At 39.0% G+C, this 21,161-nt stretch overlaps 1 protein-coding gene across 1 annotated transcript in view; it reads left to right on the top strand.

Annotated features, from left to right (window-relative positions):
* The first annotated feature begins 4,885 nt into the window (after positions 1 to 4,885).
* PEX7 (peroxisomal biogenesis factor 7) overlaps positions 4,886 to 21,161 on the top strand; it is a 66,155-nt gene continuing 49,879 nt past the window's right edge. The window contains exons 1-5 of the mRNA XM_044423828.1: positions 4,886 to 5,166; positions 7,819 to 7,876; positions 12,578 to 12,728; positions 17,594 to 17,671; positions 19,836 to 19,944. Coding sequence (XP_044279763.1) covers positions 5,022 to 5,166; positions 7,819 to 7,876; positions 12,578 to 12,728; positions 17,594 to 17,671; positions 19,836 to 19,944 — 541 coding nt within the window. The 5' untranslated portion in view covers positions 4,886 to 5,021. The remainder of the gene's footprint in view (positions 5,167 to 7,818; positions 7,877 to 12,577; positions 12,729 to 17,593; positions 17,672 to 19,835; positions 19,945 to 21,161) is intronic.

Genomic DNA, 21,161 nt, shown 5'->3' with positions numbered 1-21,161 from the left:
CCAGTAACTGGCCCTGATCAACAGTCTATCTGCAAGTAATGAATTTATTCAATTTGGTAATTGTATTTATCATTCATTCATTCATTCATTCATTCATTCATTCATTTAACAGTAACAACAGTTTGACAATGGAAGCAATTGCTTGGTGGGGGTGGAAGTTGCTTTCTTGTTGCTATCTAGCTCTGAATTTCTTGCAACAAACTACTCTGATAGTTTTCAGGGCCCTACCACTCAAGGAATCTATGAAACTGTATCGCACTATGCTGGCATCTCACTCAGCCTCTCATGAAGTCCAAGATTGCATACAAACTTAAGTAAACATTACATAAACATGGATGCTTACAAAATGGCATTAGAGGAATTTGTTGCTCATTACCTGTAATGCCATGGGCACTAGCTAATAGATGCTCATGACATTGCATTCCGTATTGCAAAAGACATGAAATGGCAGGATAGGAACTTAATATTGTCTATATGAAATAGGCTCTGATCTTGAGGCTGAGAAATGACAAAGGGAGTTAGGTGCTCCTTTCTGACTGCTTTCTCTCAGGACTACTGAGGAGCCACAAAAGAGCTAATAACTTTCTGGAGATTCAGGAAACTGCTGAAAGGGGAAGAGCAATGACATGTGCTCAACGTTTAATAGTGGGAGGATGACATTGCCAAATGAGAGCTATATTGGGTCCTTCTGCCTGCTCCAGCCCACTTCAGAATGCTTCATTCTTTAAAAAACTTTGCTTGGTGCTGCTGCCTTGCACAAATAGGTCCTCATTTCTTGTGCAATTATTTTTCTCTGGTCCTTGAAATAGTGCACAGATTAGTCGGTATACAATCTCACCTTGTCAATTTCCTTGTCTTTCACCTGTTTTACTTCCCTGCTCCCTTTGACAACAGTAATATACAAGGAAAGTGAGACTGCACATAGCAGACAGCAGAATCTGTGCTCTTTTGTGGATGATTGGAAGGAAATACTAGGAAAAAAAGAAACACAGCTCCATTTGCACATTCCCAAAGCACCTAAAAAGAAAACGAAAACCTGGTTAAGGAGTGACAGACCTTCCAAAGCACTCTTTGGGCTTTGGTAGAGGGACATCCAGGGTGAGAGAGGCTGGCAAGAACATGTAGATCTGCAGAGGCTTTTTTTGCTCTGTAGTTGTTTGGCAGAATTCACCGTTTGGCTGTCATAACAAGCCGCCCCGACAACAAACTAACCTCAACAACCGTCCCATAAGCTGTGGACCCCCCGAGTGACTTGTTTACAAAAAAGAGCCCACGCTGAATAATCTGCACCAGGTTTGCTGCTGACACTAAAATGGCTCACAACCCATTATGACTTGCCACAACATGTGAACCCAATCTTTGTGTGTGAATCATGCATATAGCTGAATATGCAATACTAAATAGGCCATTTTTCCAGCCCTACCTGGAAGGTCAGGGACCTTCCACATACCAGGGAGATGCCCTTAGCCATGGCCTCTCCCAGTCATAGTGATGAAAGACTATCAAGCTTCCACACAGGAACCCTGATTGATTCTCCTGTGCGTTGAGACACATGTTAGTGGGTGTGCAGAGACCTTTTCCTCATTGGGCAGGCGTCTGTTTCTGCTGTAGGTAGGCATGCAGCAGTGGCATGGGGGGGAGGAGGGGGGATGTGACCCTGTAAGCCCCACCTCACCTATTCTTTCAGTGCAAGCGATGATTCATGTGATCTAGCACATGAGGAAGCATTGTAGCTGTCTTCCTCAGCTGTTTCTCATCTCTCTTAATGATCTCAGACACATCACTCAAGACTCAGTTTAAAGGGATTCAGGGCTTCCCATTCTCTGTTCACTGTCTTTTCTAGCTCATTTCCTCAAAAAAGGAATCAGCCTGCAATTTCCCAAACAAAGTGAGAGGAAAGGAGTCTTTCTCTCCCATACAGTGTCACTGGAACTCTATAAGCTGTAAAGCAACGAGGGAACACACACATCCCATCTTGGGACACCTGATAGACCACAGGAGAAAACCCACCACTATTAGGGCATCCAGCACACTCTTTCTTAGGATTTGCTTGAAACCCTCAGCCTACGGAGGAACTGTGAGTGCACTTCCTCCAAAGAAACAGACACCAAAATTATTGCTGTACTAAGTTAAGCTAAATTATCCTAGATTTACATAAAAGACTGCAAAATATATTTCTCTTATATAGAAGCTGTGCTTATTCTGATTCTTATTCATGTAAGTTTCTTACATCTAGCAACACTCCTGTGAGCTTTAGGGCTTCCCAGTGATTTGCTCTTCGGGATTCTGAAGCATACTATATAATCTTCCCAATGTGTTTCAGTTCCTATTTCTGGGATCAGGAGTAAGAACTGGTCTAAAGTAAGTATGGTCTAAATCCTCCCTCCCCCCCCCTTTGTTTTAATTACATAGGTTCAGCCTAAATATATTTTAGAACTGATTACATTTAAAAACCTATGCCTTTTTTTCAGTAGCCAAGCCACAATCAAAATTCCCAGTACACTTCAAGAGTATAGTATAAGTCCCCTGTTAAAGATCTCTGTGTGAGAAACATGATCTGGATCTATTTTTCAATTGGTGAAAAAAGATCTACATCTGTAATATCTTGTGTATGTGCATAAAGCATTTTTGATAAACCCTGATACACAAAGAGTACATAGCTATATGCTCAAATCTGCTTTTTATACAAACTGCTTAATAGTTATGTAACCCCTTGGCAAAAATCTCATTATTCAAACAGCTTATCTTTCAGCTACCTACACACCACTGCTGAACCTTTCAGGCTTTTTGATAATACCAATGATAATTCATCCATGTGAAAAGCGCTACTGGCTAATACACATTTCCCTGGCCCCTCTATAGCATCATTTTCATTCCATCTTTAATGTTGCAAAAGCATATGCCTTAAAACATTTCAATAACATTTTGCAAGGCGATGACTGATAACACTAAACCAAATGAGTCATTTAATTTCTACCATGCTGATAGTTATTCATATGAGAGGATTGCATAAAAAAGATCTGCAATTCTACATGCACTAACTTTGAAATAAGTCCAATTAAAATCAGTTGAACTTTCTTGAAAAAAGGTTGCAAAGCAGCTCATGAACAAACTTGTAGAACCCCACATCACAAAGTAGTGTTTTACCTCCAAAGATTAAAGAGGTGCTGTTGAATAGATTTTTAAGTCAGTACCTGATCAGAACTGATACTAATATTTTATAATAGCATGAAAGGACTCATCTAAAGTTTTTATTTGTATTTATTTTGACACCACAGATGAATTACTTGAAATCAACTGCAGAGGTCTCCTGTGCTTTAACGAGCCACTAACAAGCAAGTTTCTGTAGTTTGAGCATTTTTATCCTTGTGAACCACTCTTGGATCTGTTTTGATGGGGGAAAATGCTGTATAAAATGTTGATATTGATGTTTGATAGAAAAAGTTGTATAAATGTTGTTATTAAAAATACAAATTCAACAGATGTAGCTTTCTCTACTTCTGTATCTTGATGAAAGAGTTGTTATGCAAAACAGCTGCGAAAATACTTCTCCTCAAGTTAAATAACCAAGACTACTATCAGAGTGAAGAGATACCTTCGTTATTGCAACAGACAGGGAGAGCCAGCTCTATCAGAATCTCTCCAAAGTATAAATACACAAAACATCCCCCTTTAACCCTCAACCTGGCCACCACAGTCCTCCACATTTCCCTCATTGGGTAAGGTACTAGGATGTTACAGTCTTTCTGTCTGCCTACTTCATATCTCCCATCTCATCCCATTACATATATCTACATATATCACATGTGCATTATAATTAGCCCATTGTCTATTCAAGGTGAGTTAATATTCATCAACCTATTAAGCATACTTATAACTACAAGTTCACTAGTTTGCTCCTAACTTCACCTTGCCCTACAACCCCCCCTGTCTCATAAAACTACTGGGAGAATGATATAGGAAGTAGCAAACTTTCTTTCGAGCCAATTATCTTTTTCTCCCCTCCATATTCCTTCAGACAGGCTTCAGGGCTTGGTTGTTTGCCTCACTGTTTCTCAATCACTGAGTTACTTCCTTCACAGTTGTCCACTGTTGAATTTTCCCCTCACGCTTCTTTTAATGGCACTAGAGTCCCACCTACACCTACTATGTTCTTAAAATATGTATATTTCGTATTTGATGAAGCAGGCTATTTGGTCAATGAAAGTTTATGCCAGAATACAGATACAATCCTATGCAGACTTAGATAAAACAAATCCCTACAACTCCCAGCATTCGCCAGCAAACAAGGCTGGCTGGGGAATTCAGGGATTTGTACTTGTTCCGTCTAAATTTTGGATTGTAGCCTCAGTATTTTCTCTGAGGTCAAGTCTCCAAATAAGAAGTGCGGTCCTCAAAGTGTTGTGGAGATTTGTCAGAGTCGCAGGCATCTACGAGCGCTTTTAAGAAATACTTGTTTTCCCTACGCCACCTTTTTTTCCTAGTAGGTGATGGTCATGGGGTCCCGTTTGGCCTTGATCCGCCATTAATCCCCAATAGAAAAAGTACTTTTTTTTTTTTTTTTGCTTCCATAGACTAATACTGCTACCCTCTACATTTTTAAAATTATGTCATTTGTCTCTATGTCTTAGCTTAGAGGGCATAGTTATTTCAAAATATTGGCAGAAAAAGTCTCTAATTAGGCTTGCTTTATGTTTACAGATTAATCCCTATATATTTCGTCCCCGCACATTTAGAATATTCAAGTAATCGCGATCAGAAACCGGAAAGCAACTACAAAGAACCAACGAGACCGTCACCCCATAGTCCTTTCCCGTCTGTCAGAGACCGGCAGCTGCGCAAACGAATATTTTGCCCGGATTTAAGATGGCGGTCGCTTTCCCTCAGTTCCACCCTCCCCACGCCGGCGGAGGCGGGGTTGCGAATACAAGGAGGGGAGCGGGCGCTTTTAAAGCCTCTCGTAGCAGTTGGGGCACTTTTCTGGGTCTCGTCGGAATCCTTCCGAAGCGGGTCTTGAAGCCATGAGCCGCGGTGGAGGTGTGCTAAAGAAGCTCCCAGGAACGCAGGCCTTCCGCCTGCCCGGCCGCCACGGCTACGCAATCGAATTCTCGCCTTACCTGCCTGGGCGTTTGGCCTGTGCTGCCTCGCAGTACTACGGAATTGCAGGTGAAGCGGCGACAGGTGGCGCATGCGTAATGGCGGCGGCGGTAGCAGTAACCGCGGCGTTCAGCTCCCCTATTTCAGTTTCCTTAATCCATTCACTTTGGTTAGAGAATATGTTTTACTAAGGAAACTTTAAGTAAAACGACGACTTCTTTGCATGTTTACACACTTGTTCACTGGGGAAGACTGCATTCCCTTTAGTCACGTTATTTACTTAGAGCATCTTCCACGGATTTCAATGGGGTTTGCCTCCAGATCAGCATAGGATTGTATACTTAGGTTGCATTTTGGCTGCAATTCTGTCACACCTGAGAGTAAATCTCATTGAACTCATTAGGATTTACCTCTAAGTCCATGGGTGGGATCTTATTGTTAATGGGCTTTGCTTCTTGAGTACAAATGCTTAAGATCAGTTTGCAGCTACAGTTCAAACTTCCTCGTGCATTATAAGAAAGTATGTATAATACGCCTACTTTAAAAACGTTTGTCGTGTTAGTCTGTTGCAGAAAAAACGACAGCTTTGTGGCAGCTTAAACACACATTTATTCTGAAATAAACTTTTGCACATACTGCCCCTTTCATAAGATGCATCAAACAACAAGAAAATATGAAGTGGGGCCTGTCTTTTTAAAAGAATCAGTTGTGAAAATGTTTGGATGTTCTTTGTACAGTGTAGACACTATTTACTAAACCACACGTTCAGACCTAAACCATGGCTGAATTTGCTGGAAATCTGACATTTTCACAATTTCAGGATGCTTGTGCTGGTACTTATGTTTTCATGTTCATTTTCTTTGTTAGTGGAAAATAATTTGTATATGCTGACAAAATCTTACCAAGTTCATATTTCTTTAAAAGATCATCCCCCACCACTCCCAACTGTGTAGCCTTTAATAATCTGCTTCCTTTAATTAAGTTTATCAATTTGCAGACATCAAATATTTTTAGAATTGTCACATAAATGTGTGTCTACTGTACTGGCAGAATAGTGAAATCTGCTTCTGAGTAAAATATTCATAGTATTATACATGCTATATAGCAGGGGTGGGCAGACTTACTTAATGGTACAGCCACATACAGTAAATGTCAGATGTTGGAGAGTTGCAAGCAGGCACCTGTGGGTAATGGCAGCGGGCAGCTAGCAACAAGTGAGAACTCATGGTGGTGAATGGCATGCCACACAATAAATTTAAAGAGTTGCATGTTGCTCCTGAGCCTCACTTTGGCCACCCCTACTAAATATAACAAGTATAATTATCATTGGTGTCAATTGTTTTGTCTCAGTATTACCGAGGAGATAGAGATTGGACTCCCTTATCTTGCTTATACCCAACTTCTTTATAGCAAGAATTGGGCACTTGTTATTCCTTTCCTGTAGGAACATGCAGGTGTGTTTTTAAAATTTTATCTGTATAACTGCTTTAGAACACCCTCTCAGTCCCTCTTGCACTAAATCTGGAAAGAATTCAAATAGCAGCATGATTTCTGAGCATAATAGTGCAAAATCACAGTTTTTAAAAAACTATTGATGAAAATGCTAGGAGTTCCATAGAGATCATGCCCATGAACAATTAGGAACTCCTGTACATACATTCCATGCATAAAGCAAGCATGGCCATGATCTTGTATCATTACCATTTGTTTGCGTAGGCCTTGTAAGAGAATGACCTGTTGCGCTGACATGGCTTATCATGAGGCCTCATGGTTATGTAGAATTAAGTTTCTTTATGTTAAGTCCTACAATAAACCAAGTTTATTGTTATACCACTTGATTTATTTAAATTGTGCTTAAGTTCTGTATTCCTTCTGGATTGTGGCATTGTGTGTCTTAGGCTCAAGAGTTATACTTTCCAATTATTTTACTGTTGATCTCTGGTCCCCTTCTTCAGAATCTGACTGCATTTTTACTATGACATGGTTCCACCAACCCAGTATCTAACTCAGAATAGCATTTAGATCCATTAATCTTTGTTGACAGTAAAAGGTTGTAGCTATGGCAGTAGTGGACAACTTGTAGGGCAAAGCAACTGGGTAACCACCAGTTAGCCTTGAAGCTCACTGGGTGAAGATGCTAACTCATTCTCAGTGTAGCCTACTTCACAAGGTTAATTTGAGGATAAAATGGGAGTGATGATTCTGTAAGATAGTTGCCTTGGGGAAAAGACAGAATATAAATATAATTAATAAAAAGTAACAAATAAATGCTCCCATCATCTTTGACCATTGGCATGCTAGCTATTGCTGATGGAAGTTGTAGGCAGGTCCACAAGTTGCTCATTATGTTCTACATAATACTCATTCTGCTTAAAACCATTACTGTGGGGGCAGAAGTGTTTTTAGTATCTGATCCTCAGTTCTACAGTTCTGTTAATCAAGGGATTCATTAAAGCTTGGCACTAAGCAACATATTTTACATATCTTTGGGGAGGGGGCCATAGCCCAGTGGAAGAGCAGATTACTTGTATGTACCAGGACCAATCTCTGATCTCCAGGTAAAAGTATAGGGTAACCTGTATTACCAAAACGTTTCTGAGAATCTAGAGAACCACTGCCAGCCAGAATAGTAGGTACTGTGTTGGACAGAGAATCAATATGATATTAAACTATTTTCTTGCTGTCAAAGAGATGGCTTAGTTTTATTTGCTTGTATTTTAGGTAGTGGAACATTGGTAGTATTGGAACAAAATGAAGCTGGAATTCAACTCTTACGGAGGTAATGTTGTACACTTTATTGACATAAGTGGTTGTCCTATTAATTTGGTATTGTGGAGAGTGTTCTGGGATGCTTTTGTATCGCAAAAGCATCAAATAAAGCTGCACTGGCTAAATTCTTAATAAGTGTGATGAAAACTATAAGAAGAGACTGCAGGGATCCACAATGTCTAGCAAAGATAGTACTGGGATTACCCATTTGGGCTGGAGCCCCAGAGCCTTGGGAAACCATCTGCTTCACCTCCCTGCTATATAAGAACACTTACTGAAAGAAAGTAAAATGAGCACTGATTCTCTTTGTTATACTTGTTCCCTCTGCATTAGCTAGCTTTTTGCTTTTTCCCACATGTACTTCACCTCTTGCTGTCCCCTTGAATCTTTCTGCAGCAATTTTTTCCCTGAAATTTCATCTTTTCCCCGACAATATATTTACAAATAGAAATCTTCTTAGGACTTTTTAAAGGCACACCCCCAACTCTTTAGAACATATACAAATTTGTGCATTTTTTTTGTTTGTTGCCTTGTGGCCCAAATCTTTTTTGTACTTACCAGTACCACTGCTGCCTAGACAACACTTTTGGACTAATACATACATCTTAGGCTACAAGCTTGTAACCATTTTCCTGGAAGTAATCACAGCTAAATGTAATAGGACTTACATATGAGCAGTCATATTGGATAGGAGCCTTAAATTTCATTATTTTAAATCAGGGTTGGGCGAAATGCAGTCCATGAGCCACAGGAAGTCCCTGCCACTCCCCAGCATTGCTCCCCAGAAATACTAATTTGCTACTGCGTAAGTTGTGGAGGTCTCCTGCATAAAAGGATCAGTGGGACTGCCCATACATGGCCAGTCACTGTTAGGTACTGGCCTTTATTGAATGACTTGTACCTATTCATAGTTATAATAGGCTAAAATAAGTAGGTCTCATATGGCCTGAACTTTGACTTTTATTTGCCCTTGTAGATTTCATTTCAAATAACTTCATTTTCAACTTTCATAATTCTAGAGAGGTATTTGAAATATATGATATAAGAAATGTTTCTAAACGTTTAAATTACAGTAGTTTTAAAGAAACAGAATGCTGATAACCCATCATGGTACAAATAACTCCCTGGATTAAGCTGGCTGGCTGGCTGGCTTGTTCCCCTAAGTTACAACACTGTAGGAAGTGTATATAGATTCATAGAATAGTATGGTCAGAAGGGGCCAAGAAGGTAATCAGGTCCAACTTTCTGCTGGTGCAGGATGCCAAGTCACATAATCCCAGTCAGATGACTGTCCAGTTTCACCTTGAATGTCTCTAGTGTGTTAGAGCTCACAAACTGGGCAACTGGTTCCACTGTATTGCTCTGACAGTGAGGAAATTTTCCCTGGTGTCCAGCATGAAACTGGTGTGCTGTAGTTTATTGTTTTGTGTCCTACACTCAGGGTTGAGTGAGGAGAGAGTTTTTCCTTCCTCTTTGTGACAGCCTTTGAGATACTTGTAGAGTGCTATCATATCCCCTCCTAGTCTTCTCTTCTTGAGACTGAACATCATTCTCTCATCATAAGGCTTAGTTTCTGGACCCTGGATCACCTTTGTTGCCCTCCTTTGAACCCTTTCTAGCTTTTCTGCATCTTTTTAAAACCTGGATGCCCAGAACTAAACAAAATATTACAGGTGAGGTGTGACTAATACAGCATGAAGGGAAACTAGTACCTCTCTTGTTCTGGAAGTTATGCTTCTATTTATTCATCTTAAAGTAGCATTTTCCCTTTTTGAGGCTGCATCACATTGCTGACTCATATTTATCTTGTTGTCTATAACAACTCCAAGGTCTTTTTCAGTGCCAAGTATTCCTTATCTTACATCAATGCATTTTTCCCCCCACTAGGTGGAGAACTTGGCATTTGTCCCTGTTGAATTTCATTCTGTTGCTTTCCACCCAGTGCTCTGGTTTGTTTAGGTCACTGTGGACCTTCTTTTTTTTCCAGGGTGTTAGTTCTTCCACCCAGTTTTGAATTGTCTGCAAATTTAATTACTGTTCCCTAGTTTTCCTCATGTAGGTTATTAATAAAGATGGCCCAAAGATTTAGCCTTGTGTTACCCCAGTCATTATCACTCTTTAGCTTGAGAAGGAGCCATTGATGAGCACTCTCTGTGACTGATTTTGTAACCAGTAGTTCTGTTGAGTCCACTTTTTGTAAATTTATCAGGATGTTGTGGGGAACTTTGTTGAATGTTTTGCTAAAGTCTAAATAAATTATGTCCATGGCCTTTCCACTGTCCTTTTGGGAAGTTACTCAGTCAAAAAAATGAGATTAGGTAGGTTTGGCATGACTTACTCTTAAGAAATCTGTGTTGGCTTCTGTTTATCACATTTTCTTCAAGGTGCAGATTGGGTTTTTTAATAATATGCTCCAGTATTTTCCCAGGGATTGATGTTAGACTAACTGTTCTATAGTTCCCTGATTTGTCTTTTTTCCCTTTCTTGTGGATGGGGACAACATCATTTCTTGTTCAGTCATCCAACAGTCCCCATGTTTTACAAGATATCTTGAAGGTTATAGATAGTGGTTCAGAGAGCTCTTCTACCAGTTCCTTTATGACACTAGGATGGAGCTTGTCGGGTCCTGGAGATTTTAACACATTACGCTCATCAAGGTGTTCCTTGACCTTTTGTCTGTTGATCTCAGGCTGCCATTCAACCCTTTTGCCTTGTATTTCCTCGTCTGTACGTAGGTCATATTTTCTCTTGTGGAAGAAGACTGAGCTGAAGTGGGAATGAAGCACTTCTGCTTTTTCCTTGTCATCTGTTATCTTTTCGCTGTCCATGCTGAGTTGTTGAACTTCCCTCGCTCTTGTTTGTCTTTTGTTGTGGACTCAGCTGTAGAACTTAACTCTCTCTCTCTCTCTCTCTCTCTCTCTGTTTTTAGCAAGCCCCTCTCACCTCAGTTCATACCCTGTTTAGCCTTCCTGATCCTTTTCTGTCTGTTTATATTCTTCGTTTGTGGCCTAGTCTTCCTTCCACTTTCTGAACATGTCCTTGTTTGCTTTCAAGTTGTCTCTTAACTTTATGTGGTGTTTTGAAGGCTTCCTCTGTTGTCCTTTACACTTTTTGTTGGAATTAGTTGCTGTTATACTTTGAGACTTTCTTGTTATCAGATTTCCCATCCCTCTTGGACTCCTTTTTCCTTTAGAGTGAGTAGCCTGTGGATTTTACTTAATATTGATCTGAATTTCTTAAAGTTGGCCCTCTTGAAGTCTAGGGTATATGTTTGGCTACAGTTGACTTTTTCCATCTTCATGATTGAGAATTCAAAAATGGCATGGTCACTTTCCCCCAGTGAACCCATGGCTGCTACTCTGTCCACTTGATCTTCTTTGTTGGTAAGTATCAGGTTGACTGTAGCTGTTCTTGTCGTGCTTACCTCCACCTTTGACTGGAGGACGTTATTGGCAACACATATTAGAGGGGCCATGTTTGGCTGAATATGATTCCCGGCATATATTAGAGAAATTGAATTTCACCATGATGACCACGTCATGCCTCCTTAGAAGACTGGCAATTTGTTTTTCGAGAATAACATCCTCAACTTCTCTTTGATTGGGTGGATGGTAAAAGACACCAATGACCTTTTGTTTTTTGCTCTCCTTAATTTGATTCAGATCCTTAGCTGCTCCTCCTGTAATTCATTGTGAGTATACTTTTTTTAATGAATAGTGGAACTCTGTTCATTAAAAATAGAGTTCCACTATTTAATGGAATAGAGGAATAGTGGAATATTCCACTATTTAGTGGAACAGAGTTCCTATTTAATGAATAGTGAAACTCTAGTTCCTATTTTGTTCCTTCTGTTTCTCTTGAAGAGGTTGTATCCATTGATTTTTGAATTTGTTTCATGTAAGTCATCCCTCCAAGTTTAGTTACTGCGATGAGGTCATTGTTGCCCTTGTCTACTTGGAGCTCATGTTCATGTTGTTTACTCCTGACATTGGTGTACAGTTCACTTCACAGGTTTCCTTCTTGTGTTTTTTGGAATACTGTTATTAGTCACAATTTGAGGTTCCCCCCACTCCCACCTTACTGTGGTCCAGATGACACAACAATCCACCATGACTACTTACAAAGTAGGAAAATAAGTCAAGCATTAGGCTTATACAATACTGGACAATGACTGTTGTTTGAGCTCTTGAGAAATATATCTGGTCTTTTATCAAGGATTGAAAATAATGAATTTCCAACCATTGTTTCCTCAAGAAAGTTTGCAAATAAGAGTTTTCACATGGAAAGTTCTTGAAGCAGCTTTTCAAGATAAAGAAGTATTTTTAAAAATACAAAACATGTAATAAACACTACATCTTCAGGTAGCCAAGTTATTTATCTTTTTTTTTTAAAAAAGGGAAAAAAGTCTCGCCCTTTGTAAAAGTGGTATATATGGGAGTTTCCCATCTTCTCCTCATATTATCCCAGTGAATTATTTTAATGTGTTTTTGTGATTGGCCATGAAGTTTAGTAAAGCTTTATGGCTGACCTAGAATTTCAGTCTAGATCTTTCACCCACCCACAATCATTTTCTTCGATAGCACTATACCAGTATCTTTCCAGCACCTCCCCTCAAAAAATTAAACTGAAATCTCGTCGATTTAAATGATGATCAATAAATTAATATGCTTCAATTTATCTTGTATTAATACACTGTTTGCTTTTGGTTTAGTTTTGATTGGAATGATGGCTTGTTCGATGTGACGTGGAGTGAGAACAATGAACACATGTTGGTTACATCCAGCGGGGATGGATCTTTACAAATCTGGGACACAGCAAAACCCACCGGCCCACTGAAGATTTATAAAGAACACACTCAGGAGGTATCATAAACATTGCCCCATTTTTTTTCTTCATCAAATAGTATTTTCAGAAATCCTTAAGCTTGCATCCTAAATTTAATAATCATAAGCATGAACTTTATTGATAGTCTTCTGTATCCACCACTTTTCCTATTATTCAAAGTGTTACAGTAATCATAAAAAAGTTTTTGTGCTCTCTAAACTCTTAACTCTGCTATAAGAGTTTTTTCACCTCCTCTGGAATACAGCAGCCATGAGATTGTGGTGCTCCTATATCATAAGAACTGCCTTGTAAAATGAGTTCTTACTTCATGGCTCTTGTAAAGATAGCTAACATCTTTCCGCAGACTTTGCAGCTATATGGCTTTCACAGAAGTACAATGATTCATAATGTTCTGTTAGCCCACTAATGTCTAAAATATTGCTCAAGAATTATTGTCACTAATTTCTGCAGAGGATAGTATTGATCATATAATTTATTTACCCAGTAGAAAGGAATTACTAACTGCTAGCTATCAGAGATTAGGAAGAAATGTGCTGCCTTGGGAAGACTTCTTCATAAATTCTTCCTGAGTCACAAATTTGTCTTCTTCCTTTAGAAATATCTGAATCTGGTGATTGCTCGGGGCAGTTGAATAGAATAAAATATGGGCTGTTGCAGCCTTTGTGCAGACATCTTATTGATGATGTATACTTTTTTTTAAAAAAAGGAAAGACAATCCATCAAGATTTAGTCTTACATTTTACAGTCCAATGAGATTCTTTTCTATGCAGCGACAGCAGTATTTGGTGTTTGATTGCAGAACAAGAAGGTGCGTCCTTCCCGTTTGCAATAGGGCTGCATGCAGCTCCACCTCCTTTTCTAGGCCAGCAGCAGCCACTGGAACTGCTGCATCTTTGTTTCGGGGTAACCGTCTTGCACAGATGTCATGGAATTGGTTTCAGGGGAAGGGCACCTGGAGTTGTCCCACTGGCATCCCCATTGGCTTTGGAGCACAAGCAGAATGTTTCAACAGCAAGATACGGTCACTAGGGCACACTCCTATGTATGTTTAGACAGGAAAAATGACCTACCTCACCTCCCAATCTCTAGCCAGCGTGTCTGGGAGTTGTAGGTCTTTTTTCTGTATACCCTTAAAATTTTAAGGAATCAAATAGATTGACAGAGATTGGATGCCCCATTGTTGTGGCACAGCTGTTAAAATGCTAGTGCAGGCTGAAACAGTCGGGTAGCAATGGGAGTGTTCCCTGTTAAGACTGTGTGTGTATGACAGAAGACAAAAATGCTATTATGGGAAGGCATACGAAGCTGCATTCATTCTTATACCTGTTCAGCTGTCTTAGGCTGAAATCCAGTGCTGTGCAAGCAGAGGTCTGCTGGTGTAATGGCGCTTTCCCTTGCTCTCCTCTCACCTGCAGGCTTACAGATCTGTTCTGGAGGGTCCCTCGACCCTCTGGAGCAGACTTGGAGGAACTGCAATGGGGAGTGGAAACAACTCTGTCAGCAGTTTCTTTTATGCTGGTATACAGTCAGGGGTTGAACACCACCTATGCCTTTTGCCAAAGACTCCTGGAAATTATAGTTAGGGAAAGTACTGAGATTTCTGGTGCCCATATTAGAACTCTAGAAAATAAACAACTTAAGTCTTAGCATAAAAGGAACTTGGAATTAGCTGAAACTTGCTTATTTCTGCAAACAAGGACACAAATGTTGGCTCATTCACTAGCTTGCCATAATTTGTGCTCACTGCTAATTTCATTCCTCCTCACTTTTATCTTTTACGTGGGGTATGGAGTATCTCTTATCCGATGTTGAGCTCTTAACCAGGCAGAAGTGTGCGAACTCATCTACCCACTCCAAAGCTCAGTGTGATGAAAAGCACTAGAAGACAACAGCTGCTTCACAGCTCAGCATAATAAGCAGTTCCCTCTCCCCTCCCAGACAGTAAAATAACAACAGATAAAAGGACTGAATCATATCCAAAACTCAACGAAATATGAAGTCTGTTTGTTTCCTTCTCTCTAGTTTGTGAGAGGTTTTTTTTAACAATAAAAAAGTCCCCTTATTATTAAAGATGAAAAAGGAGCAAAACTGAACATTACTATTTTTGACTAAAATGTAAAACGATCTATAGCACTGATTACATATGTATTATATATCCCTATATGTTAGTTTATAAAAGAACATACTATTGTTATTAAAATTAATTATATGTAGACCTCAGTAAAGGAATCTCAAGTAGCCATACATTTATCCATTTGTAGATTACACATAAAGGCTACCCTTTCAAAAATTTGTTGGTTAAGGTTTCTTGTGTCATGATTTCTAGAGGCCCGTTTATTAACATGTTAAGACACAGTCCCTGCTGTGAAGGTGATACTATCTTATAATTTGTTACTGATCTTCGGGGAGAGGCCCACTAACTGAGGCAAAACATAATCAGCCATGTATTGGCAGACTCAGAGGGTTCCCAAGGTTTTCAGAAGACCACAAAAAAATTAACCTCCTCTCCCCATGGAGATGGCATATATTCTCTGGATACAGAATATTGTTGCTAAGCAAGGGACAGAAATAGGAATGGGGAAATTAGTTGGAAAAGGAAGGCAGTACATAGATATAAAGAGAAACCTCAGGTAAACGTGTAATACCTGAAATATCTGGATAGAATACTTCTTGGTTTATAAGTGAAAAACTATTTTTAAATTTCCCAACAGATAGACGTGTGAGTGACCAAGAGAAACATATGGTAAAACTCAAGATTTTAGTATAGCTGGGACACGTGTGTCTTCCACTCATTCTTATGTGTACCCAAACTCAAAATGACAAACCTTCCCTAAATCATTAAATGAAAAGAATCCCAATAACAGCCTGAGGGAAACTGAGAACACCCGGTGGGATTGCCATGCAGTTTGGATGTTGGTGCAGAACAGTGGAAGAGAGGCGTGGAGTGGCTGGATCCTTGAACAGAAACACACTGTGCTGCAACATTTTATTGCTGGGCCCCATTTGCTTTTGTATAATGAAAACTGATCATTTTGATCATAGTTTAGGATAATATTTGCCAGATAATATTTCAAGATAATATTTCTTGATTAGAAAACAAAAGAACTGAATGTATTAAACGTGTTAAAAGCATTTGTTTATTTAAATCATCTTTTTCCTTGTTCTTCAGTCCAAAGCGCACTTAGAATAGCTTTCGGATATCACTAGGGAGACAGTTACTGCCCTAATGTTTTCAGTCTGCCACAGTCATTTGTACAGTTCATTTAAACATGCAACAAAAATTCCCGATTGGAAAATGGATATAATAACCTTTTAGTAAACATTGGCAAGTGATGCAATTGGAAAAAAAAGTATTTAGTGTTCAGTCCACCTCTGATTAATGCTCTCGTTAATGCTCATAGTATTTCTGAAACAGTTGTGTGGAATTGAGAGTGTTCTACTTTGCTGTTATATCCTAATGGTCCCAGCCAACCTTAACTTTAATGGTTCTTTGAACAATAAAATGTGATAGAGTGTTACTTCACAGCATGAGGCCATGAATATTATATTTGTTTCTAGAGATTCTTTTATCTTGTCCTTGGATGACCTGTGCCTATACATACAAATATTAACATTAAAGGCAAACTTAAGGTAATCACTTGCCTGGTTGTCTGCATTGTATTTATGCTTCTTCACAAAGTAGAGCAGCGCCAGAGCCAGCTGGTACAAATGAACTTAAAGTTTGTCTCAGTGTTTTTAAAAATGTTTGTGAGGTGGCTTCATGCTCATAATGAGGGGGGGGGGAGCAAGAGAGTATCACTGCAAACCCCTCAAGAATAGCACTTGGCAAACACTTCTTAAGAAGGTACCACAAGCTGCCAGTGTACTGTGAGTAAATATAAAGAGCCCTCCAAATACCTCATGTGTCCAAGGTGAATGTTTAATTGCTTGAATTTGGATATACTGATGTTAAGATGCAAAATTAATATTTTTCAGTCTAGTTAATTGGTAAAATAACTTGTTGACCTGACAGGAAACTAGCCATACCATCCTGAGGAATAACACACTCATGGTTTTTCAGCAGCCTTCCAAGAACAGTGCATTAAAGAGGTTGGCAATTCTGGTATTAGAATTGGAATCATTTGGGGGCTTGTTGCAACCTTTTGGGTGAGATCAGAAGTACACCTTTGGCTTGTGCACTTCTTCTCTTCTGAATAGGGAGAGATGACCATCAGTATTGGGAGATTCAATAGTTACTTGAATTGATAATCCAAATGCTATGAACAAGATACAATATTCTGTATTCAGCTATGTGTGCAATCTCCCTGGTCTGGACATTGCCTTCTGTGTGGAATGAAGGGAGAATGGGAGTGTTGAATGGGAAGTGTATGAACCTAAATATAGCTGGGAAGAGAACAGTGAACATTATCTGGACAGGTGTTTAGAAAGGCACAGGCTCAGGAGATAGCTGTAAAGGGCAACAGAAATAGATCCACTTATGTGGTGCACCAGTGCATGAAGAGCACTTGAAAACAAACCATCAAGAGCTCATTTCAGCCTTCTTGTTAGGACAAGAAACCTAAAGCCCAAGCTATAAATGCAAAATATAACAGCTTCCCATTTCATGTGTCATGCTGTGTAGTTAAATAGATCAGGTATACCCTGAAACTTTATGAACTGGCAACTGCTGTTGTATCATGGCGTTTGAATATTTCAAACCATTTAATTCTCAGGGTTAAAGGAGAATAAACTTTGGGATGAGGGGTGATTGTGCACTTCCAAATTTTGTAAAGTGTTTACATTTTCAATCCCTTAATACCAAATATTCCCATTTGAAATAAAGAAATATTCTAAATACAACAGATAGGGGACAAGGTAACTAAAATGCATTTAATCTTTACAGGTTTACAGTGTTGACTGGAGCCAGACTAGGGGAGAACAGCTAATAGTATCTGGGTCATGGGATCAAACTGCAAAGCTGGTATGTTTCTACTTCTGGTTATCTAAATTGTGTATCAATTTAACATTCAGAATGGAGATCCTCTCAAGCTGTGTTTTTCTATTTGTTCTTTGTTTGAACAGATGCTGCTTTGTTCTCTTTTTTCTCTTTTTTTATTTGTCAAAACTGAGTGTATTAAAATGCAGGATTCAGTTAGTTCTTGCAAGTGTAATGTGCAATGAAATCATTCAGCATCTGGAAGACTTTGCCAGATGTGGTTCTCTATTTAGTAGATAATAATTTGGTTAAAAACTTTTGGATTTTGTTTAAATTGCTCAAATTTAAAGAAGAAAATAAATGTGAATATATTACTGAGTGAAGCAGAATTCCTGGGAAGCAAGAGGTTCAGGAATGCATGAAACCTAACATTCCTACAGGTGCTAAACTAAGGAGTCCTGGCACTATATGGGAAGAGCTGAAAAATAGGAGAACCTTCACTGCTGTTATAGAAGGGATTTTAGGACTGGTCTGGGTGTGCAGCAGAATGAGGTAGGAGAAGCCTGACATGATGGAATAGATTATTCCCCTCAGCTATAGGGATGCCACTTTTGAATGTAAAAAGTGAACACACCTTATAGAAAGGTTCTAGCCCAGCTTGCTCCTTGCTATGCTAATTTTCTACATGGGAGACGGGGCTTTTTACCGGGAAGCATTCAGGAACGTGGTTCCTTACATGTCATCTGGAGTGGTTTAGTCTGTTTTATTGCTCTTATCTCCTTCCCGCGCTCTATATGTAAACCAGGCTTTAGAAGAGACATGTTAAAACATAACAAGTTGCTTAAATTAAAAAGTCTGGTTTTCTTAGGGTTCATTATATTAAATGCCAGGCCTAACATTCTTCCACTGCTTCACTGACAGAGGAATCCTAGTGGTTAGCTTTAGCTGCAAGAGAGGTAGTGGGATAGACTGCAGTGGCACACCAGCTGTTCCTTGTGTGAATTTTGAAATCTTCCATGCCTACAGGCAGAGAAGGCTTGAGGGGTCACATTTCACAGACAAGAAGCATTGCAGAGGTCTTTATCCACTCTGTATTCCCTTACACCTGATTTCCTCTGCAAGTTGTAAATGCTGGAGGAACTCTGGCTATTTCTTTTGTAAAGAAACTGAACTAAGCACAGGTAGGTAATTCCTAATGGCTTTCTTATTAGGGCTGGGAATAGAATGGTATCCCACACAAAGTACAGCCAGCTAAGTGTGTGAGAGTTGCTTATTTCAAGAAAGTCCATCCCTGTTCTCTTTCCTCCAGATGGAATAGGTGCAAGTTCCAAGCTGTGATATATCCCAATTTAAAAAGTTCTAGTCAGAAATAAACCCAGAAATTTAAAGCCCGCTGTGATAAGTATCAGAATGATATTTTTTGCAGCACACAGTGGGTACAGTAGTACCGAAACTGACCTCCAAAATAATGATACAGGAATATTCAAATACTCAGGTCAGAATGTAGAATACTTCACCCAGCAGGTTTGAAAAATGGCAAATCCTCAGATATATAAAAATCTCACAGGTGCTCATTTTTAGCACATTTCAGATTCACATTCCTACACTGAGAAATTGTTTCAATGGAAGACAACACCTTTTTGATTTATTTACAGGGAGTAAAGTGACACCAACTGTCTATGGTGTTTTGTTTTGATTTGTTTTGGGTTTGTTTGTTTATGAAACAAGGGTCCCTGTTCTGAAAAAGACATTTTTCTATCTTCAAACTGGCTCAATATTTTAAAATAATCCAAAGATATTAAAACAAATATGAAGCTTGATCTATACATCTTTACTCAAAAGTAAGCTCCAATTATTTGAATGGGAATTTCCAAGTAAATTATTGGCTAGGTTTGTAGCCTAAGGTTTGAAGAGGTCCATGACTGACAAGAACTGAGTTTAAGAACAGAAGCTAAGCTTTAATGAAACAAAAATTTCTTTGCTTTTTTATTATTCATTCACTACATTTCTGTCCTACTCATAGGCAAAGCTCTCTGGACAGTTCACAACATTAAGGCACCCATCAGAATATTCTGTCCTGTGTATTAAACTCATATGACATGTATAGTAAAAGGGGTACATAAGCTCACTTGAGTGACTCAAATTTAATCTATTGCTTCTAACCATTAGAGCATACAAGCAGCTGTTTATTTGTTTACATTTTATCTAGTGGGATCCTGCAGTGGGACAGTCAGTATGCACTTTTAAAGGCCATGAAGGTGTCATTTATAGTACAATATGGTCTCCTCACATCCCAAGCTGCTTTGCATCTGCCTCAGGTAAGTATTACAGTGTAGTGGCACTCCAAAGGGGGATCTTTCCAGTATATTTTATTGTTTTAAAGGTTTGTCCAGCAGGTGGTGGTATAAATGTACACAAATAGACGATAGAGATGATAGATGTATAGCTATAATTGAAGTGGAGGTTTGGTTGTTATCTTTTAACACCACTGACTTGGTCTCTACATGGATCAGCAATTTTCTCACTTGAGTAAGTCGGTGGCAATTTTTCACATTGACATTTCATTGTGGGTTTTTCTCTCTCTCTCTCTCTCTCTCTCTCTCTCTCTCTCTCTCTCTCTCTCTCATCTTGCTTGTCAGCCTGTATAACAGTGCAAGTGTTTAGTTATAAATATTGGCTTTATGTCTTTTATCTGATAGTTGCACATCCATGTGAGCAAAGTGCAGCTTACACCAAACAACTCCTTTGAATATGCATTATTATATATTGCAGCATGTGGTTCTTGGGGATGGAAAATCAACTGTTATGTTAATTCAGCTCCTGTGTCTTTTTTGTATATTACGGTGACTGGGTTGGGGATGGTTTTTTCCCATGACTGAATCACTTTGGGTTTAGTGAAAAACTTTGGAGTGATCCAACAAGGGATTTGGGGCTACAGTACAAAACTTCACTCAGCAAAGTTTTGCTTTATTTTAAGAAGACTCGTTAAATCACTGTGTTAAAGTGTTTAAAGTAGGTTGGCCATGCTGTTTCACCATATTTTTCTTATACTTTTGTAGCATGGTGACTCTTGAACCTGTATTATTACTGTATTATTATTGTGCATTGCTTTATCTGCATTATCTTGTTGTACTCATTGAAAGGACTTTGAGAAATACTATCTTTATAATGCAGAGAAAAGTGGGTAGGCTGAAACCAAACTTGGTGAAGTGTGGCTTGTTCTAACCAGAGTAAGTTACCAAATGAGACTAACAAACCACATTTTTATCTGGGTATATTTTGTTTAAATTTCCTTTGGTTAGGACAACTTACAGTTCCCTGAGTTAGTATGTAACATGGAACTGAAAGTGGACTTTTTATTATCTTTTTTCTTGGAGAGAAGGAAAAAGGGAGAGAGGGGTAGCAAGCAGACCCAAGGCTGAGCTGACCTTTATTACTTTCCAGTTCCTTAATAGGAATGTTAAATATTTTTAACATTGAAAAAATAAGCATAAATCAAAGATGTATTAACAGATTGTTTGCATGCATGCTTTGT

This window comes from Varanus komodoensis, unplaced genomic scaffold, assembly GCF_004798865.1.
Source record: "Varanus komodoensis strain SLA01 unplaced genomic scaffold, ASM479886v1 scaffold1, whole genome shotgun sequence".
Lineage (NCBI taxonomy): Eukaryota > Metazoa > Chordata > Lepidosauria > Squamata > Varanidae > Varanus > Varanus komodoensis.
Note: the sequence above shows the minus strand (reverse complement) of the source record. Positions and strands in the feature narration are given on the sequence as shown.